This window comes from Erythrolamprus reginae, chromosome 10 (genome assembly GCF_031021105.1).
Source record: "Erythrolamprus reginae isolate rEryReg1 chromosome 10, rEryReg1.hap1, whole genome shotgun sequence".
NCBI classification, from domain to species: domain Eukaryota; kingdom Metazoa; phylum Chordata; class Lepidosauria; order Squamata; family Dipsadidae; genus Erythrolamprus; species Erythrolamprus reginae.
Genome location: NC_091959.1, coordinates 42386794 through 42406101, shown reverse-complemented (window position 1 = coordinate 42406101; position 19308 = coordinate 42386794). Strand labels below are relative to the sequence as shown.

General features: G+C 43.8%; 1 protein-coding gene across 4 annotated transcripts in view; it reads right to left on the bottom strand.

Annotated features, from left to right (window-relative positions):
* The window catches only part of LOC139173221 (carbonic anhydrase 15-like), a 72430-nt gene extending 68492 nt beyond the window's left edge, over positions 1-3938 (bottom strand). For 3 of the 4 annotated variants that reach the window (XR_011559996.1, XM_070762840.1, XM_070762839.1), the window contains exon 1: positions 3616-3912. Coding sequence is in view for 3 of the 4 variants with exons in the window: in XM_070762840.1 (XP_070618941.1) it covers positions 3616-3679 (64 nt within the window). In the remaining variant the exon portion in view is untranslated. Of the gene's footprint in view, positions 1-3615 lie in introns of all 4 variants that reach the window. The other variant, XM_070762837.1, reaches the window with a different exon arrangement.
* Between the last annotated feature and the right edge of the window lie 15370 nt (positions 3939-19308).

The window sequence follows — 19308 nt, the reverse complement described above, 5'->3', positions numbered from 1 at the left end:
TTAAAACAACTTAAAAACCCTTATTGTAAAACCAAACATCCTTACGAACAAACATAACATGCATAAATTGTAAAGGCCTAGGGGGAAAGAATATCTCAATTCCCCCATGCCTGACAGCAGAGGTGGGTTTTAAGGAGCTTACGAAAGGCAAGGAGGGTGGGAGCAATTCTAATCTCCGGGGGGAGTTGGTTCCAGAGGGCCGGGGCCGCCACAGAGAAGGTTTTTCCCCTGGGCCCCACCAAACGACATTGTTTTTTTGACGGGACCCGGAGAAGGCCCACTCTGTGGGACCTAACCGGTCGCTGGGATTCATGCGGCAGAAGGCGGTCTCGTAGATACCCTGGTCCAATGCCATGAAGGGCTTTATAGGTCATAACCAACACTTTGAATTGTGACCGGAAATTGATCGGCAACCAATGCAGACTGCGTAGTGTTGGTGTAACATGGGCATTTTGGGGAAAGCCCATGATAGCTCTCGCAGCTGCATTCTGCACAATCTGAAGTTTCCGAACACTGTTTCTGAATATTGGACAAACATTTGTCTAAAGTGGTGTAGTGTCTCTTGCATAAGAAAGGGGTTGGACTAGAAGACCTCCAAGGTCCCTTCCAACTCTGTTGTTGTTATTTTATTGTTTTTGTTGTTGTTATATTATTATTGTTGTTGTTATTGTTTATTATTATTATTATTATTATTTATTCATACCCTTACCCTGTATTCATAATCATGTTTATACTTCTGTCTATTCTCTTACAATTCAAAGTGTTGGTTACGACCTTTAAAGCCCTGCATGGCATTGGACCAGAGTACCTCCGGAACCGCCTGCTACCGCACAAATCCCAGTGACCGATAAGGTCCCACAGAGTTGGCCTTCTCCGGGTCCCGTCGACCAAACAATGTCGTTTGGCGGGCCCCAGGGAAAGAGCCTTCTCTGTGGCAGCCCCGGCCCTCTGGAATCAACTCCCCCCGGAGATTAGAACTGCCCCCACCCTCCTTGCCTTTCGTAAATTACTCAAGACGCATCTATACCGTCAGGCATGGGGGAGTTGAGACACCTTTCCCCCAGGCTTTTTTATATTTATGTTTGGGTATGTATATGTTGTTTGCTTTTTAAAATATGATAGGGTTTTATGTGCTTTTTAATATTAGATTTGTTTTCGCTGGAATATTGTTTTTATTATTGTTGTGAGCCGCCCCGAGTCTTCGGAGAGGGGCGGCATACAAATCTAATAAATTGAATTGAATTGAATTGTGCGTGTTTGACAAATAAATAAACTATGAAAAATGGACTCCAAGCTGGGAGAAAGGGCAAGGATAAAGATAGATCGAGAGTGTCTCCTCAAATAGATCTTGGCCAAGAGTTCCACCTCACAACGGTTTCACCTCAGTGGCACCCAAATGATATTACCCATCCCCAAATTTTATTGGTGAAGCAAAGAATGTCTCAATTAAAAAAAAACAAAAGCAAGTTTTACACAAAAAGACCCTAAAAAAACAAATTTCACTGCTGTGGAATCATCATTTATTTATTATTTATTTGTTTGGTTTTTTAAATTTATAATAAATTTTAATTGATTTTTTCGTAATAATAAAAACATGCACACTACATATAACACAGTGCTCGGTGGTCTCTGTACCCACCACCAGACAACACTCAAACCCCACCACTAAAATGAGGGTATACTTTATATATAGCCTTTTGAAGTAAGATCAATATGTCTATTTACGTATTATAAAATAATTCCAATTTATTCTTCGTAGCTTGGTGCCGAATTCTACTAACTATATAACCTCTCACCCTATTTATTGTTTATTCATTAATTAAATTTGTAGGCTGCCTACTGTCGAAGGACTCAGGGCGGCTTAGAGCAATAAAATAACAAAAACAAATAGTTATTCTGGAGACCTCAGCTACAAAAAGATATTGATCAAATTGAACGGGTCCAAAGACGGGCTACAAAAATGGTGGAAGGTCTTAAGTATAAAACCTATCAGGAAAGACTTCATGAACTCAATCTGTAGAGTCTGGAGGACAGAAGGGAAAGGGGGGGGACATGATCGAAACATTTAAATATGTTAAAGGGTTAAATAAAGTTCAGGAGGGAAGTGTTTTTAATAGGAACGTGAACCCAAGAACAAGGGGATACAATCTGAGGTTGGTTGGGGGAAAGATCAAAAGCAACATGATAAAATATTATTTGACTGAAAGAGTAGTAGATCCTTGGAACAAACTTCCAGCAGACGTGGTTGGTCAATCCACAGTCACTGAATTTAAACATGCCTGGGATAAACATAGATCCATCCTAAGATAAAATACAGGAAATAGTATAAGGGCAGACTAGATGCACCAGGAGGTCTTTTTCTGCCATCAATCTTCTATGTTTCTATGATAGACATATCCATTAAAATCTATAGAAAAATGTAAGATACATTATTAACGTCTGTCCATACCTAGTACGTACAAATTTACTGAATACTGTTTGGAGGAATCAGGAAAGCTTTGTAGTTCCTGGACTCAAATGATTCTCCTCCAAGTAAATTTGGAGTGAGGTTACAATCCCTGAACATTGCTTGACCGATCTTGAGGTTCCCAGACTCCCCCCAAAAGTCCCCGTTTCTAAAAGATCTGTAAGGGGCGCGCATAAGCGCACCATTGTGCCTACCCTCCCTGTCCTATTGTCCTTTTTTAGCATTACTTTTTACTTATGTTTCTACAAACTACTACTCTGTACCCATTTGACAAATAAATAAAACAAAACAAAATGCAACAAAATGAATCTGTGGGTTGCCCAATTGCTCCCCTTCTCACCCACCCCCCAAAAAACCCCAAAGTTTGCACCCGACAGTAGAAGCCGCTCCATCCTCAATCTGAGTACGTATTGCATTGGCAGTTCTGTGTTAGCAAAAACTTCAGAAGAGAAGGATTTAGGGGTAGTGATTTCTGACAGTCTCAAAATGGGTGAGCAGTGTGGTCGGGCGGTAGGAAAAGCAAGTAGGATGCTTGGCTGCATAGCGAGAGGTACAACAAGCAGGAAGAGGGAGATTGTGATCCCCTTATATAGAGCGCTGGTGAGACCACATTTGGAGTACTGTGTTCAGTACTGGAGACCTCACCTACAAAAAGATATTGACAAAATTGAACGGGTCCAAAGATGGGCTACAAGAATGGTGGAAGGTCTTAAGTATAAAACGTATCAGGAAAGACTTCATGAACTCAATCTGTAGAGTCTGGAAGACAGAAGGAAAAGGGGGGACAGGATCGAAACATTTCAATATGTTAAAGGGTTAAATAGGGTTCAGGAGGGAAGTGTTTTTAATAGGAAAGTGAACACAAGAACAAGGGGACACAATCTGAAGTTAGTTGGGGGAAGGATCAAAGGCAACATGAGATAATATTATTTTACTGAAAGAGTAGTAGATACTTGGAACAAACTTCCAGCAGACGTGGTTGGTCAATCCACAGTAACTGAATTTAAACATGCCTGGGATAAACATATATCAATCTAAGATAAAATACAGGAAATAGTATAAGGGCAGACTAGATGGACCATGAGGTCTTTTTCTGCCGTCAGTCTTCTATGTTTCTATGTTTCTAGGTTTCTATCCTTCAAACTCACCTGTTGTCTCGGCGTGAACCACCCAAGAAAGAGTCAAGAAAGTAATTCCCAGAAGCTGTGGCATTTTTCCTCCCCAGCTTGGGAGATCCCAGGAAAAAAGAAAAACTCTGCGGGAATTCCAGATGGAGAAACTCCAGCGAGCAGGCTGGAGATAAAGCAAGCAGGCAGGCGTGGGTCTTCGGTTCTTGGTCCCCCACCTCGGCAAATCCCATGGAGGGTTGGCTTGGTCGATGAGTCCTTCAGAGTCGTTTTTTTTCACCCCTTGAAAGGGACGGAGGCTGCTCCTTCAACCTCTTGCCGCTGTCCAAAAACCAAAAAAAAAACCCGCACCGAAAAGAAATCTGGAGGTTTCGCCCGGTGGCTGTTAAATATTCATCAAAGCGGGAAGCGGTGGTTCTTTTTAACTCCTTGCCTCCTGGGAACGGAGGGAGAGAGAGGAGCAAAGCTTTTTTTAAAAAAGAAGCAAAAGAAAGAAAGATGGGGGAAACGACACGGGGGTCTATTTATAGGGGAGGGAACCCTACGAGGGGCTGCCTTGGATGCCAGAGAGAGATCTAGGGGAGGGAGGGGGTTTTCCTTAAGAGCTCCTGCTTTCCCTGGACCGTGGATGGATGGATGGATGGATGGATGGATGGATGGATGGAAGTCAGGGGATGGAAAAAAGGATGCTAACCAAGATTTCACGGAGGTGGGGATGCCTGAGGAAGGTTTGGCACGAATCTTCTCCCCACCACCACCACCTCCACCTCCAGCCTGAAAAATGTACGAGAGTGTTTTTATTTTATTATTTGTTACTCATTGTTTATTTATATCCTGCCCGTATTGTTGTTGGGGTTTTTTAATGCATCACTCGAGGTGGAGAATATATCCAACACAACTTCCTCCTTCTCCTCTTTTCTCCCCAAACGACAACCCTGGGAGGTAGGTTGGGGAGAAAGAGGGAGAGGGAGAGAGAGGGAGGGATAGGGATAGAAGAAGAGGGAGGGAGGGAGGGAGTGATACAGAGAGGGAGGGAGAGAGAGGGAGGGAAGGATAGGGATAGAGGGAGGGGGAGGGAGGGGGAGGGAGGGAGGGACAGAGGAAGAGAGAGACAAAGAGACAGAGAGGGAGAGGGAGGGAGGGAGAGAGGGAGAGAGAGAGAAAGACCAAATACACCAAGTTAGCTTTCATGGCTAAAGAGATTGGTCCAAAGGCATCCACTTGTTTCCATGACTAAGACAAGACTAGAACTCACCGTCTCCTGGTCATTGGCCCAACGTCATGCAGCTGGCTTTCATGCCTAAGGCTGGACTAGAACTCACATTCTAGTCTGGTTTCTTAAATTGCTAGATCAAACTGACTGTCACTAGATGGTTTTTGTGGCTAAGACAGGGCTAGAACTCTTGGCGTCTTGCAGAATGCAAGAATAAAGGAAAAGAATGTTACCTTGTTGCTGTCTATAAAGAGGCAGCTTGGTCTAGGGGGGAAGGCACCGAACTAGAAACCGGGAGATGGTGAATTCTAGTGCTGTCTTTGGTATATGTCTTTGGCTGGGTGACTTTGGGCCAATCACCAGGAGACTGGGAGTTCTAGTCCTGCCTTAGACATGAAAGCCAGATGGGTGGTATTGGGCCAGTCCATCTCTCTCAACCTAAACCACTCCACAAGGTTGTCGTTGTTGTGGGGAAAATAGGAGGAGGAAGGTATGTCGGAATGATCCTTGGTAGCCCAGTGGTTAAAGTTTGAAAAGTGTTCGGAAACTTCAGATCGTGCAGAATGTGGCCGCGAGAGCTATCGTGGGGCTTCCTAGATTCGCCCACGTTTCTACAACACTACGTGGCCTGCACTGGCTGCCGATCAGTTTCCGGTCACAATTCAAAGTGTTGGTTATGACCTTTAAAGCCCTACATGGCATTGGACCAGAGGACCTCCGGAACCGCCTTCTACCGCACGAATCCCAGCGGCCGATAAGGTCCCACAGAGTTAGCCTTCTCCGGGTCCCGTCGACCGAACAATGTCGTTTGGTGGGCCCCAGGGGAAGAGCCTTCTCTGTGGTGGCCCGGGCCCTCTGGAATCAACTCCCCCCGGAGATTAGAACGGCCCCCACCCTCCTTGTCTTTCGCAAATTACTCAAGACCCACCTTTATTGCCAGGCATGGGGGAGTTAAGACATTCCTTCCCCCTAGGCCATTACGAGTTATGCATGGTATGTTTGTGTGTATGTTTGGTTTTTTATAATAAGGGTTTTTAGTTGTTTTATTAATTGGACTGTTATATGCTGTTTTATCATTGTTGTTAGCCGCCCCGAGTCTGCAGAGAGGGGTGGCATACAAATCTAATTAATAATAATAATAATAATAATAATAATAATAATAATAATAATAATAATAGTGCAAAACTGCAAGCTGCTTCTGATGACTGTAGTTCACCAGTTCAAATCTCACCAGGCTCCAGGTTGACTCAGCCTTCCATCCTTCCGACGTGGGTAAAATCAGGATCCAGATTGTTGGGGCCGATATGCTGACTCTATAAACCGCTTATAGGGGGTTGTAAAGCAGCGTGAAGCGGTATATAAGTCTAAGTGCTAAGTGCTATTTCGATATCTGCCACCTCCAACTATTTATAAAAGCAGAAAAGGCAGGATGCAAATAAAAATGTAGGTACGTTTGGTTTTACAATAAGGGTTTTTTTAGTTGTTTCAGTATTGGATTTACATGCTGTTTTTTATTACTGCTGTTAGCCGCCCCGAGTCTACGGAGAGGGGCGGCATACAAATCCAATAAATAATAAATAATAATAATAAAAATAATAGATCGGGTTTTGCTTTTTTTTTTTTTCATTTCATTTCAGCCTTCCCTCCTTCCGACGTGGGTAAAATAAGGACCCGGATTGTGGGGGCCATATGCTGGCTCTGTTTAAAAAGTGCTATTGCTAACATGTTGGAAGCCACCCTGAATCCAAGGAGAAGGGCGGCATTAAAAAATCGAATAAATAAATAAAATTTAAAAATTTCTCACTCGTTTGCGCTGAAATCATTCCAAAGGGGGGGGGGATTTTAAGAGCTTTGAACAGTCTCATTCTGTACTTTGAAGTGGCTTCGGTGCTTGGATCCCCTGGGATTTTTGCCCCTGCTCGTTTGATCTCCCTGCGTTTTTCCAAATTTTGAGTTGATTTTGGATCGTTCCGTTTACCCCGAAGGGACCCAGCGTGACATTTCATGCTGGGTGTGTTGATATTCCTTTCGTCCCGACTCTTTTCTCACACAGCTGTCTACTAGGATCTTAATAACAACAACAACAGAGCTGGGAGGGACCTTGGAGGTCATCTAGTCCAACCCCCTGCTTGGGCAGGAGACCAAGTTATTCAGCATCTTCTTAAAAACTTCCAGTGTTGGAGCATTCATAACTTCTGAAGGCAAATTGTTCCGCTGATTATAATTATTTGTTCTGACTGTCATGAAATTTCTCCTTAGTTCTAAGTTGCTTCTCTCTTTCATTATTGCTTCTTGTCCTACCATTGGTTGCCGATCAGTTTCGGGTCACAATTCAAAGTGTTGGTTATGACCTATAAAGCCCTTCATGGCACTAGACCAGAATATCTCCGGGACCGCCTTCTGCCACACCAATCCCAGCGACCAGTTAGGTCCCACAGAGTTGGCCTTCTCCGGGTCCCGTCAACTTAATACAGTAATGTCATTTGGCGGGCCCCAGGGGAAGAGCCTTCTCTGTGGTGGCCCTGACCATTTGGAACCAACTCCTCGCAGATATCAGAGTTGCCCCCACCCTCCTTGCCTTTCGTAAGCTCCTTAAAACCCACCTCTGTCGTCAGGCACGGGGGAATTGAGACTTTCCCTCCCCCTAGGCTTATAAAATTTGTGCATGGTATGTCAGTATGTATGATTGGTTTCTAAATTGGGGTTTTAAATTAACTTAAATATTAGATTTGTTTACATTGTATTATTATTGCTATTAGCCGCCCTGATTCTGCGGAGAGGGGCGGCATACAAATCTGATTAATAAATAAATAAATAAAATAAATCAAGTGTTTTGGAAAATAACTTGTCTTCCTCTTCTCTATGACATCCCCTTGAGTACTGGAAGGCAGCTATCATGTCACTCCTAAACCTTAACAACAACAACAACAACAACAACAACAGAAGAGTTGGAAGGGACCTTGGAGGTCTTCTGGTCCAACCCTCTGCTGAGGCAGGAAACCCTACACTACTTCAGACCGATGGTTATCCAATATCTGCTTTAAAACTCTCAGTGTTGGGGCATTCCCAACCTCTGGAGGCAAATTGTTCCACTCATTAATTGTTCTGACTGTCAGGAAATGTCTCCTTGGTTCTAAGTTACTTCTCTCCTTGTTTAGTTTCCACCCATTGCTTCTTGTCCTGCCCTCAGGTGCTTTGGAGAATAGGATGACTCCTTCTTCTTTGCGGCAACCCCGGAGATATTGGAAGACTGCTATCGTGTTTCCCCTAGTCCTTTTTATTTCATTAAACTAGACATACCCAGTTCCTGCAACTGTTCTTTGTACGTTGTAGCCTCCAGTCCCCTAATTATCTTTGTTGCTCTTCTCTGCACTCTTTCTAGAGTCTCAACGTCCTTTTTACATCGTGGCGACCAAAACTGAATGCAATATTCCACGTGTGGCCTTATAAAGTGGTATTAACACTTCACGTGATCTTGATTCTGTCCCTCTGTTGATGCAGCCTAGAACGGTGTTGGCTTTTTTGGCAGCTGCTGCACACAGCTGGCTCATATTTAAATGCTTGTCCACTAGGACTCCAAGATCCCTCTCACAGTTACTGCTGTTGAGCAATGTACAACATATACTGTATCTGTGCATTTGGTTTTTCTTGTTTAAATGTAGAACCTGACATTTTTCACCATTGAATTTCATTCTGTTAGATAGCGCCCATTGTCCAAGTCTGTCAAGATCGGTATCGTGTTCGTAGCCGGTATGAGCCACACCGCACATCCATAATAAAATGGGAGATGTGTGCACAACTTCAGGTTGCCGGTGTGTGTGCAAGCACATCACAGTGAGATTTTGCTTCTGTGCACACATTGAAACATAGAAACATAGAAGATTGACGGCAGAAAAAGACCTCATGGTCCATCTAGTCTGCCTTTATACTATTTCCTGTATTTTATCTTAGGATGGATCTATGTTTATCCCAGGCATGTTTAAATTCAGTTACTGTGGATTTACCAACTCGGTAAACTCGGATGTGGAAAGCAATCATGTCTGCTGGAAGTTTGGTCCAAATATCTACTACTCTTTCAGTAAAAATATTTTCTCCCGTTACTTCTAATCTTTCCCCCAACTAACCTCAGATGGTGCCCCCTTGTTCTCGTGTTCACTTTCCTATTAAAAACACTTCCCTCCTGAACCTTATTTAACCCTTTCACATATCCGATCATGTCCCCCCTTTTCCTTCTATCCTCCAGACTATGCAGATTGAGTTCATTAAGTCTTTCCTGATACGTTTTATGCTTAAGACCTTCCACCATTCTTGTAGCCCATCTTTGGACCTGTTCAGTTTTGTCAATATATTTTTGTAGGTGAGGTCTCCAGAACTGAACACACTATTCCAAACGGGGTCTCACCAGCACTCTATATAAGTGGGCGAAATCTTGCACACACATTTATTTTATTTATTTATTCTATTTTTTAATGCCACCCTTCTCCTTAGACTCAGGGTGGCTTACAACATATTAGCAATAGGACTTTTTTTTAACAGAGCCCGCATATCGCCCCTACAATCCGGGTCCTCATTTTACCCACCTCGGAAGGATGGAAGGCTGAGTCAACCTTGAGCCGGTGGTGAGATTTGAACCGCTGACCCGCAGATCTAGCAGTCAGCTTTAGTGGTCTGCAGTACTGCACTCGATCCACTGCACCAACTCGGCTCAACCCACCTCTGTCGTCAGGCATGGGGGAATTGAAATATTCCCTTCCCCTAGGCTTATAAAATTTATGTATGGTATGACTGTATGTATGAGCTATCTCTTAAATTGGGTTTTTTAGATTTTTTAATATTAGATTTGTTTACGTTGTCTTTTTATTGTTGTTAGCCGCCCCGAGTCTGCGGAGAGGGGCGGCATACAAATCTAATAGATAGATAGATAGATAGATAGATAGATAGATAGATAGATAGATAGATAGATAGATAGATAGATAGATAGATAGATCGATCAGTGATTTTCAACCTTTTTTGAGCCACGGCACATTTTTTACATTTACAAAATCCTGGGGCACACCATCAACCAAAATGACACTCTAAGACACTCTCCTCTCTTTTTCCATCCCTGTCTCCTCCCCCCCTTGTGTGTGTGTGTGTGTGTGTGTATACACACTCTTGAACCATTTCCAAAATTAAGTGAGGGCTGGGGTTATTTTCTCTCTTATTCTTTGGGTGCTTTTTTTATCATATGCTTTAAATCAACAGTCACTTCTCTCTCTGTTTTGTTTCTCTTTTCTCTCATTCTCTGCCTCAATCATTTTCTCATTTCTCTTTTTTTCCTCCCTTTTTTGCTCATTCCTCTCGCTCTTTCCCCCTTCCTCTCATTTTCTCTCTCACACACTCTTGCTTTCTTTCTCTCTCTTTCTCTCTCTCTCTCTCTCTCTTGCTCTCAGCAAAAAGTTGCGAGATAGGAACCTGAGCTTCCTTCTTCGCGGCACGCCTGACCATGTCTCGCGGCACACTAGTGTGCCTCGGCACACTGGTTGAAAAACACTGAGATAGGTAGGTAGGTAGGTAGGTAGGTAGGTAGGTAGGTAGGTAGGTAGATAGATAGATAGATAGATAGATAGATAGATAGATAGATAGATAGATAGATAGATAGATAGATAGATAGATAGATAGATAGATATTAACTCTAGGAGCCTGGAGGTTGACTTTTTGAAGCAGGCAGGGATATTGGGAAATGTACCTCTGGAGAATAGAGAAAGTTTGGTTATTTCTAGTCTCTTGTCTCCCTGGGCTTTTCCCCAGAAAAGTTCTGTTATGTTTAACAGCTATGGCGATCAGAGATTTTGGCAGCTGCCCTGAAATTCAGAAAAAAACCTTCTTTAGATGTTGAGCATTTCTCACCCCAACCTCTCTCTGGTGGCCTGGACAGCTGTGAGCAAAGCCAGATTGCTATAGAAGAGAATGTACTATATGTAACTCAGCTAGATCTTACCTAGTTGGGTAATAAAACCTCGCCAAACAAGCAACTCCAGCTCAGGGAGCACCACGGACTCAGCAATGTCGACCCTTACAAATATACACAGCAGTACTATAAAGCTATTCCTTTTATATATTTTTTGTAACTCAGGCTTGAATGCATTGTTTGGTTTTAATATGATAGGGTTTTAGTTATTTCTTTTAATATTAGATTTGTGCTACTATAATATTGTTTTTATCATTCTTGTGAGCCTCCCCAAGTCTTCGGAGAGGGGCGGCATACAAATCTAATAAATTATTATTATTATTATTATTATTATTATTATTATTATTATTATTACTTATTATTATTGAACTGTGGAGCCTTTGGTACTCTCTGAAGTTGCTGGTTTGTTTGCAAAGAATTGAGCGAGTCCAGAGAAATTTCACGAGAAGAGTTCTCCTCTCTTCTGCTCGCAATGGAATGGAATGGAATGGAATGGAATAGAATAGAATAACTTTATTGGCCAAGTGTGATTGGACACACAAGGCATTTGTCTTTGGTGCAGATGCTCTCAGTGTACATAAAAGAAAAGACATTTGTCAAGAATCATGAAGTACAAAAATCAGCTGGCCAGCAGCACACATACATGTTGGAGCTGAGCTAGGGCAATGGCTCACGTGCCAGCAGATATGGCTCCGGGTGCCACCTCTGACACCCATGCCATAGGTTCACCATCACTGCCCTACATGGTTTAGGACCAGACTATTTACAGGACGGTCTCCTGCCAAAACCTCCCAGAGATCAACAAGATACTACAGGGATGACCTTCTCCAGTTCCCATCAAGTAAGCAATGCAGGTTGGCCGGATCGCAGGGCAGGGCCTTCTCTGTGACTGCCCCGGGTCTGTGGAACCAACTCCCATCTGATGTTAAGATTGCTCCCACCCTACTGGCCTTTCCAAAAGCTGTTAAGACCTGGCTTTGCCAGCAGGCCTGGGGTCCGTGAATATCACATCTGTCATAGCCGAATTTATTTATTTATTTTTATTTATTCATTTGTCCAATACACAAATACATAGGAAGAAAAATAGACGTGTAATAATATATATAAGGGTAAAATGAACTTAGAGGAGAGGATATATGAAAGAAAGAAAATATATATGATAAGTGAGAGAAAGGAAAGACAATTGGACAGGGGACGAAAGGCACACCACTGCACTTATGTACGCCCCTTACTGGTCTCTTAGGAACCTGGAGAGGTCAATCGTGGAGAGTCTAAGGGAGAAGTGTTGGGGGTTAGGGGTTGACACAATTGAGTCCGGCAATGAGTTCCACGCTTCGATAACTCGATTGTTGAAATCATATTTTTTACAGTCAAGTTTGGATCGGTTCGTATTAAGTTTGAAACTGTTGCGTGCTCTTGTATTGTTGCGGTTGAAACTGAAGTAGTCATTGACAGGTAGGACGTTGCAGCATATGATCTTGTGGGCAATACTCAAATTGTGTTTTAAGCGCCGTAGTTCTAGGCTTTCTAGGCCCAGGATTGTTAGTCTATTTTCGTAGGATATTCTGTTTGAGCGGTATGCATGTGTGTTGATTGGACTGCTTGTTTTATGGGTTGTATAAATTGCTTTAATATTTGATTTCTTTTATCATTGTAGAGTATTTTTATATTGTTGTAAGCCTCCCTGAGTCCCATTGGGATTGGGCGCCATAGAAGTCGAATTAAATATACATATACGAGGGTCGCCCAGAAAGTAATGCACCACATTTTTTTCCTTCAACAATTATTTATTGAACGCAATAAAACTTACACACAAGAAAGAATGATGTTTCTTCTACACTCCTTATTTTTCCACGTAATCTCCCTCCCGTTCTAGGGCCTTCCTCCAGCGAGAAACTTACACACAACAAACTTACACACAAACTTACACTACACGCCCTATTTTTCTACGTAATCTCCATCCCATTCTATGGCCTTCCTCCAGCGAGGCACAAGGGCTGCTGATGAAGCTCTCCCAACTTCTGGAGGCAACTTCTGTTCCATCGGTTGATCGCTCTCGTTGTCAGAAAAATGTATTGTATTCTGCAAATCTTCCGATTTACTCAAACTGACTGAATCTGGCTTCATTAAAAAAAAAAATACAGTGATACCACATCTTACAAACACCTCAACATACAAACTTTTCGAGATACAAACCCGGGGTTTAAGATTTTTTTGCCTCTTCTTACAAACTATTTTCACCTTACAAACCCACCGCCGCCACTGGGATGCCCCGCCTCCGGACTTCCGTTGCCAGTGAATCGCCCGTTTTTGCACTGCTGGGATTCCTCTGAGGTTCCCCTCCATGGGAAACCCCACCTCCGGACTTCCATGTTTTTGTGATGCTGCAGGGGAATCCCAGCAGCGCAAAAACAGGCACTTCGCTGGCAACAGAAGTCCGGAGGTGGGGTTTCCCAGCGAGGGGAGCCTAGGTGAAACTGCAGCATCGCAAAAACACAGAGGTCTGGAGGTGGGGTTTCGAGGACTTTGGTGTTTTTGCGATGCTGCGATTTCACTGATGCTCCCTTCACCTCCGGACTTCCGTTGCCAGTGAAGCGCTTGTTTTTGCGATGCTGGGATTATCCTGCTGGGATTCCCCTGTAGCATCACAAAAACACAGAAGTCCGGAGGTGGGGTTTCCCATGGTGGGGAGCCTCGGGGAAATCTCAGCAGTGCAAAAACGGGCGCTTCGGCTGGCAAAAGGGGTGAATTTTGGGCTTGCACGCATTAATCACTTTTCCATTGATTCCTATGGAAACATTGTTTCGTCTTACAAACTTTTCACCTTAAGAACCTCGTCCCGGAACCAATTAAGTTTGTAAGACAAGGTATCACTGTACTCGATTCTACTCGAGCACAGGAGGTGTGAAAAACTAGAAGATCCATCACAGGGATGCAATGGAGGTTTGATGTGAGTCCCGATTCGCTCGCGTGAACCTTTGCTGTTCTTCCAGCTGACCTTGGTTAAAAATGGTAACTCGGTTCAGAATGTGCTTCCAAATCCAAAAAACGAGCTCAACCGAGCAGTTGGCTTAACAGCAGGCAAGGAGAGATTCCACAATTTTGCTGCCAAAGGCAACAGATGTGGTTTGAAAGAAAGCAGTAAAAGGTGGAGGGAAAGGAATCCGTCTTTGTCAGCTGCGACATTGCTGGTGGGGGAATTGCTCCTTGGGCGAAGCGAGAACACGCATAGCTGATGGTAGGAGGTGGTCTTCACACAGACGACAACAAAATGACACAACTGCAAAAAAAATAAAAATGAACAGATGGCAGGAAAGACTCCTCAAACGAAGACTGTTATGTAGGACAAACCAGTGAAGGAAAAGGGTTTGAATCTGGATTAGGGTTTGTGGCTGAAACCGCAATGATGGTAATAATAATAATAATAATAATTATTATTATTATTATTATTATTATTATTATTATTTATTGGATTTGTATGCTGCCCCTCTCCGTAGACTCGGGACGGCTAACAACAATGATAAAAACAACATGTAACAATCCAATAATAAAACAACTAAAAACCCTTATTATAAAACCAAACATACCATGCATAACTTGTAATGGCCTAGGGGGAAGGAATATCTCAACTCCCCCATGCCTGGCTGTATAAGTGAGTCTTGAGTAGTTTACAAAAGACAGGGAGGGTGGGGGCAGTTCTAATCTCCGGGGGGAGTTGGTTCCAGATTGCCGGGGCCGCCACAGACATTGTTTAGTCGATGGGACCCGGAGAAGGCCAACTCTGTGGGACCTTATCGGTCGCTGGGATTCGTGCAGTAGCAGGCAGTTCCGGAGGTAATCTGGTCCAATGCCATGTAGGGCTTTAAAGGTCAGGACCAACACTTTGAATTGTGACCGGAAACTGATTGGCAGCCAATGCAAGCCATGGAGTGCTGAAGAAACGTGGGCGAATCTTGGAAGCCCCACGATGGCTCTCGCGGCTGTGTTCTACACGATCGGAAGTTTCCGAACACTTTTCAAAGGTAGCCCCATGTAGAGAGTTTTGCAGTAATCGAACCTCGAGGTGATGAGAGCATGAGTGACTGTGAGCAGTGAGTCCCGGTCCAGATAGGGCCGCAACTGGTGCACCAGGCGAACCTGGGCAAACCTGGGGGGCCCTCGCCACAGCTGAAAGATGTTTCTCTAATGTGAGCTGTGGATCTAGGAGGACGCCCAAGTTGCGAACCCTCTCTGAGGGGGTCAATAGTTCCCCTCCCCAGGGTAATGGATGGACAGATGGAATTGTCCTTGGGAGGCAAGACCCACAGCCACTCCGTCTTGTCTGGGTTGAGTTTGAGTTTGGTAGGAGGTGGTCTTCACACAGACGACAACAAAATGACACAACTGCAATGAACAGATGGCAGGAGAGCCTCCTTCTCAAACGAAGATTGTTATGTAGGACAAACCAGTGAAGGAAAAGGGTTTGAATCTGGATTAGGGTTTGTGGCTGAAACCCAACAGTCACCAGAATTCTTTCATTGGGGCTTCCTAAATTTCGTTTAACAAAAATTACTGACCAGGAGAGAGTTGGAAGGGACCTCGGAGGCAGAGATGGGCTACTGCCGGAATTTCTAATTGTGCGCAGCTCCGCGGCGCAAGCAAGGGACCAAGCGCAATTTTGCTTCCCACACCTGTTGCAGGTAGCAAAATCTCACACAGGGATGCACGGGATTATCTTCCCCGCATGCAGGGAAGGAAAAAACCTCACTGAAATGCGCCCGCACATGTGACCCTATGCGAGATTTTGCTACCTGCACAGATGCAGGGAGAAAAATTGCGCTCGGTCCCACACTCACTCACTCACTCATTCATTCATTCATTCATTCATTCATTCATTCATTCATTCATTCATTCATTCGATTTGTGTGCCGCCCCTCTCCTTAGACTCGGGGCGGCTAACAACAATAATAATACAATGTAAACAAATCTAATATTTAAGTTAATTTAAAAAACCCCGATTTAAGAAACCAATCATACATACTGACATACCATGCATAAATTTTATAAGCCTAGGGGGAAGGGAAAGTCTCAATTCCCCCATGCCTGATGACAGAGGTGGGTTTTAAGGAGCTTACGAAAGGCAAGGAGGGTGGGGGCAACTCTGATATCTGGGGGGAGTTGGTTCCAAAGGGTCGGGGCTGCCACAGAGAAGGCTCTTCCCCTGGGTCCTGCCAAACGACATTGTTTAGTTGACAGGAGCCGGAGAGGGCCAACTCTGTGAGACCTGACTGGTCGCTGGGATTCGTGCGGCAGAAGGCGGTCCCGGAGATATTCTGGTCCGATGCCATGAAGGGCTTTACAGGTCATAACCAACAGTTTGAATTGTGACCGAAAACTGATCGGCAACCAATGCAAACTGCGGAGTGTTGGTGTAACATGGGCGTATTTGGAAAAGCCCATGATAGCTCTCGCAGCTGCATTCTGCAGGATCTGAAGTTTCCGAACACTTTTCAAAGGTAGCCCCATGTAGAGAGCATTACAGTAGTCGAGCCTCAAGGTGATGAGGGCATGAGTGACTGTGAGCAGTGACTCCCGGTCCAAGTAGGGCCGCAATTGGTGCACCAGGCGAACCTGGGCAAACGCCCCCCTCGCCACAGCTGAAAGATGTTTCTCTAATGTGAGCTGTGGGTCGAGGAGGACGCCCAAGTTGAGGACCCTCTCTGAGGGGGTTAGTGATTCCCCCCTCCATGCTCATGCTCCAGAGCTGCGCACAATTAGCCGATCTCTGCTCAGAGATCATCTAATCCAACCCCCTACTTAGGCAGGAAACTCCACCCCACTCCAGACAAATGTTTGTCCTGTCTCTTCTTAAAAACTTCCAGTGTTGGAGCATTCACAACTTATAGAGGCAAGCTGTTCCACCGGTTAATTGTTCTAACTGTCAGGAAATGTCTCCTTAATTCTAGGTTGCTTCTTTCCTTGATTAGTTCCCATCCATTGTTTCTTGTTCTGCCTTCAGGCCAGAGGGGGATTCCTACCGGTTCTAACCGGTAGTAAACCGGTGATGGCATCACGGAGCTGGTTATCTTGATGCTGGTCTTGTTTTGGGCTTCTGCGCATGCATAGAAGCTGGTGGTGGTTGGGGTTTTTTTGCTTCTGCGCATGCACAGAAGCTGACTTTTTGGCACTATGTATGCGCGCCCACATGGCACAGCCACATAACGTGCAATGCGCAAGCAGCCACACGGCACAAGAGGAAGTTAACTGATGGCGAGGTTAGTTATAACCCATCCCTGCTTCAGGTGCCTTGGAGAATAGGTTGACTCCCTCTTCTTTGTGGAAACCCTTGAGATATTGGAAGACTGCTATCATGTCTCCCCTGGTCCTTCTTTTCATCAAACTAGTTAGTTAGTTAGTTAGTTAGTTAGTTAGTTAGTTAGTTAGTTAGTTAGTTAGTTAGTTAGTTAGTTAGTTAGTTAGTTAGTTAGTTATTGGATTTGTATGGCGCCCCTCTCTGTAGACTCGGGGCGGCTAACAACAATAATAAAAAAACCATGTAAATCCAATACTAAAACAACTAAAAAACCCTTATTGTAAAACTAATGATACATACAAACATACCATGCATAAATTGTAAAGGCCTAGGGGAAAAGAGTATCTCAGTTCCCCATGCCTGATGGCAGAGGTGGGTATTAAGGAGCTTACGAAAGGCAAGGAGGGTGGGGGCTATTCTAATATCTGGTGGGAGTTGGTTCCAGAGGGCCGGGGCCATCACAGAGAAGGCTCTTCCCCTGGGCACCCCAAACGACATTGTTTAGTTGACGGGACCCAGAGAAGGCCCACTCTGTGGGACCGAACTGGTCGCTGCGATTCGTGCAGCAGAAGGCGGTCCCTGAGATAATACCCAGTTCCAGCAACCTTTCTTCGTATGTTTTAGCCTCCAGTCCCCTAATCGTCTTTGTTGCTCTTCTCTTAAAAGTTATTTTCAAATGAGAAGATCAACAACAAGATCAACATATAAATTAAATTAATAATGATAAATTAATAATAAATAAAATTGTGGAGAGTGATGGAGTTCAAACAGGAAGTCCACAGAGAAGACCTCATAAGCCCATCAAGACAAAATTGAAACAAATGTCCATGTGCCGCCTCTATGTTGGTTGAGGCAGGTAGGATTCCCTTGAGTACCATTTGTTGGGGGTCAAGGGAAAGGGAGGGTTTTGCCTTCTCTTTCTGCTCAAAATCCCCATGGACAATTGGTGGGCCACTGTGTGACACAGAATGCTGGACGCGATGGGCTTTGGCATGATTCAGCATGGCTTTTCTTATGTTGTTGTTGTTGGTATTATTATTATTATTATTTATTTTTTATTATTATTATTATTATTATTATTATTATTTATTTTATTATTTATTTATTAGATTTGCATGCCGCCCCTCTCCGTGGACTCGGGGCAGCTCACAACAATAACAAGAACAATGTAAAAAACAAATCTAATAATTTAAAAAACACTAAAAACCCCATTATTAAAAGCAAACACACACACAAACATTCCATGTATAAACCGTATAGGCCCAGGGGAGATGTGTCAGTTCCCCCATGCCTGACGGCAGAGATGGGTCTTAAGAACTTTACGAAAGGCAAGGAGGGTGGGGGCAGTTCTAATCTCCGGGGGGAGCTGGTTCCAGAGGGTCGGGGCCGCCACGGAGAAGGCTCTCCCCCTGGGTCCCGCTGGAGTTGGAGCGCCACCACCTTCTCAACAACCTTCCCCATAATTATTATTATTATTATTATTATTATTATTATTATCATCATTATCATCATTATTATTATTATTTTAGATTAGTATGCCGCCCCCTCCGTTTTTATGTTCTTAATTTCTAAAGTATTAACAGCTATACAAAATTGCTAAAAAAAATTAAAGACACCTACAAATCCTCAATTTCCCTAAAGTGGGAACAAAATTACCTACTCGTGCTGAATAACGTATTTTGAAAAAAGTTAAAAAAAAAAAAAGCAGAGGATTGTCAGAACAAAGGCCAAATAATGTTGGCAAAGAAAGGGCATATGCTGGAAGATGAAAAGCCAGATGCATGATGGGAATATCTTTGGGAACATTCCCTGCTGGGATGGAGCATTAACAGTTAGCCAACTGATATGGAACAGATGGCGACAGAGGCAGCCGAATCTGTAAAGCTCTGATGTGCAAAGGAAGGAAGGAAGGAGAGGGAAGAAGTACTGTATTTCAGATTTTTGAAGACCTTCAGGGAGATCCTGGTAGAAACCTTAGGAGAAAAGGTTCTTTTTTGGAGAGAGACGAGATCCAGAACAGCATGGATGAAACACAGACTCTTAAAAGAAAGTAGTGACTTCAGCCCTCTCCCCAGAGATGTGTTCCTGTTCTAGGATTCAGTGGTGAATAAATTCTTCAAAAAATTAGCCAGAAGGCATCTCCAAAACATCTAAGGACGCAGATGATGTAGAAAGCAAAACTAACTGGATGCAGAGGAAGAGAAAAAACTTTTAAACACACCAAAATATTTTGGTTCTGCAACCCAACGTGACCGACAC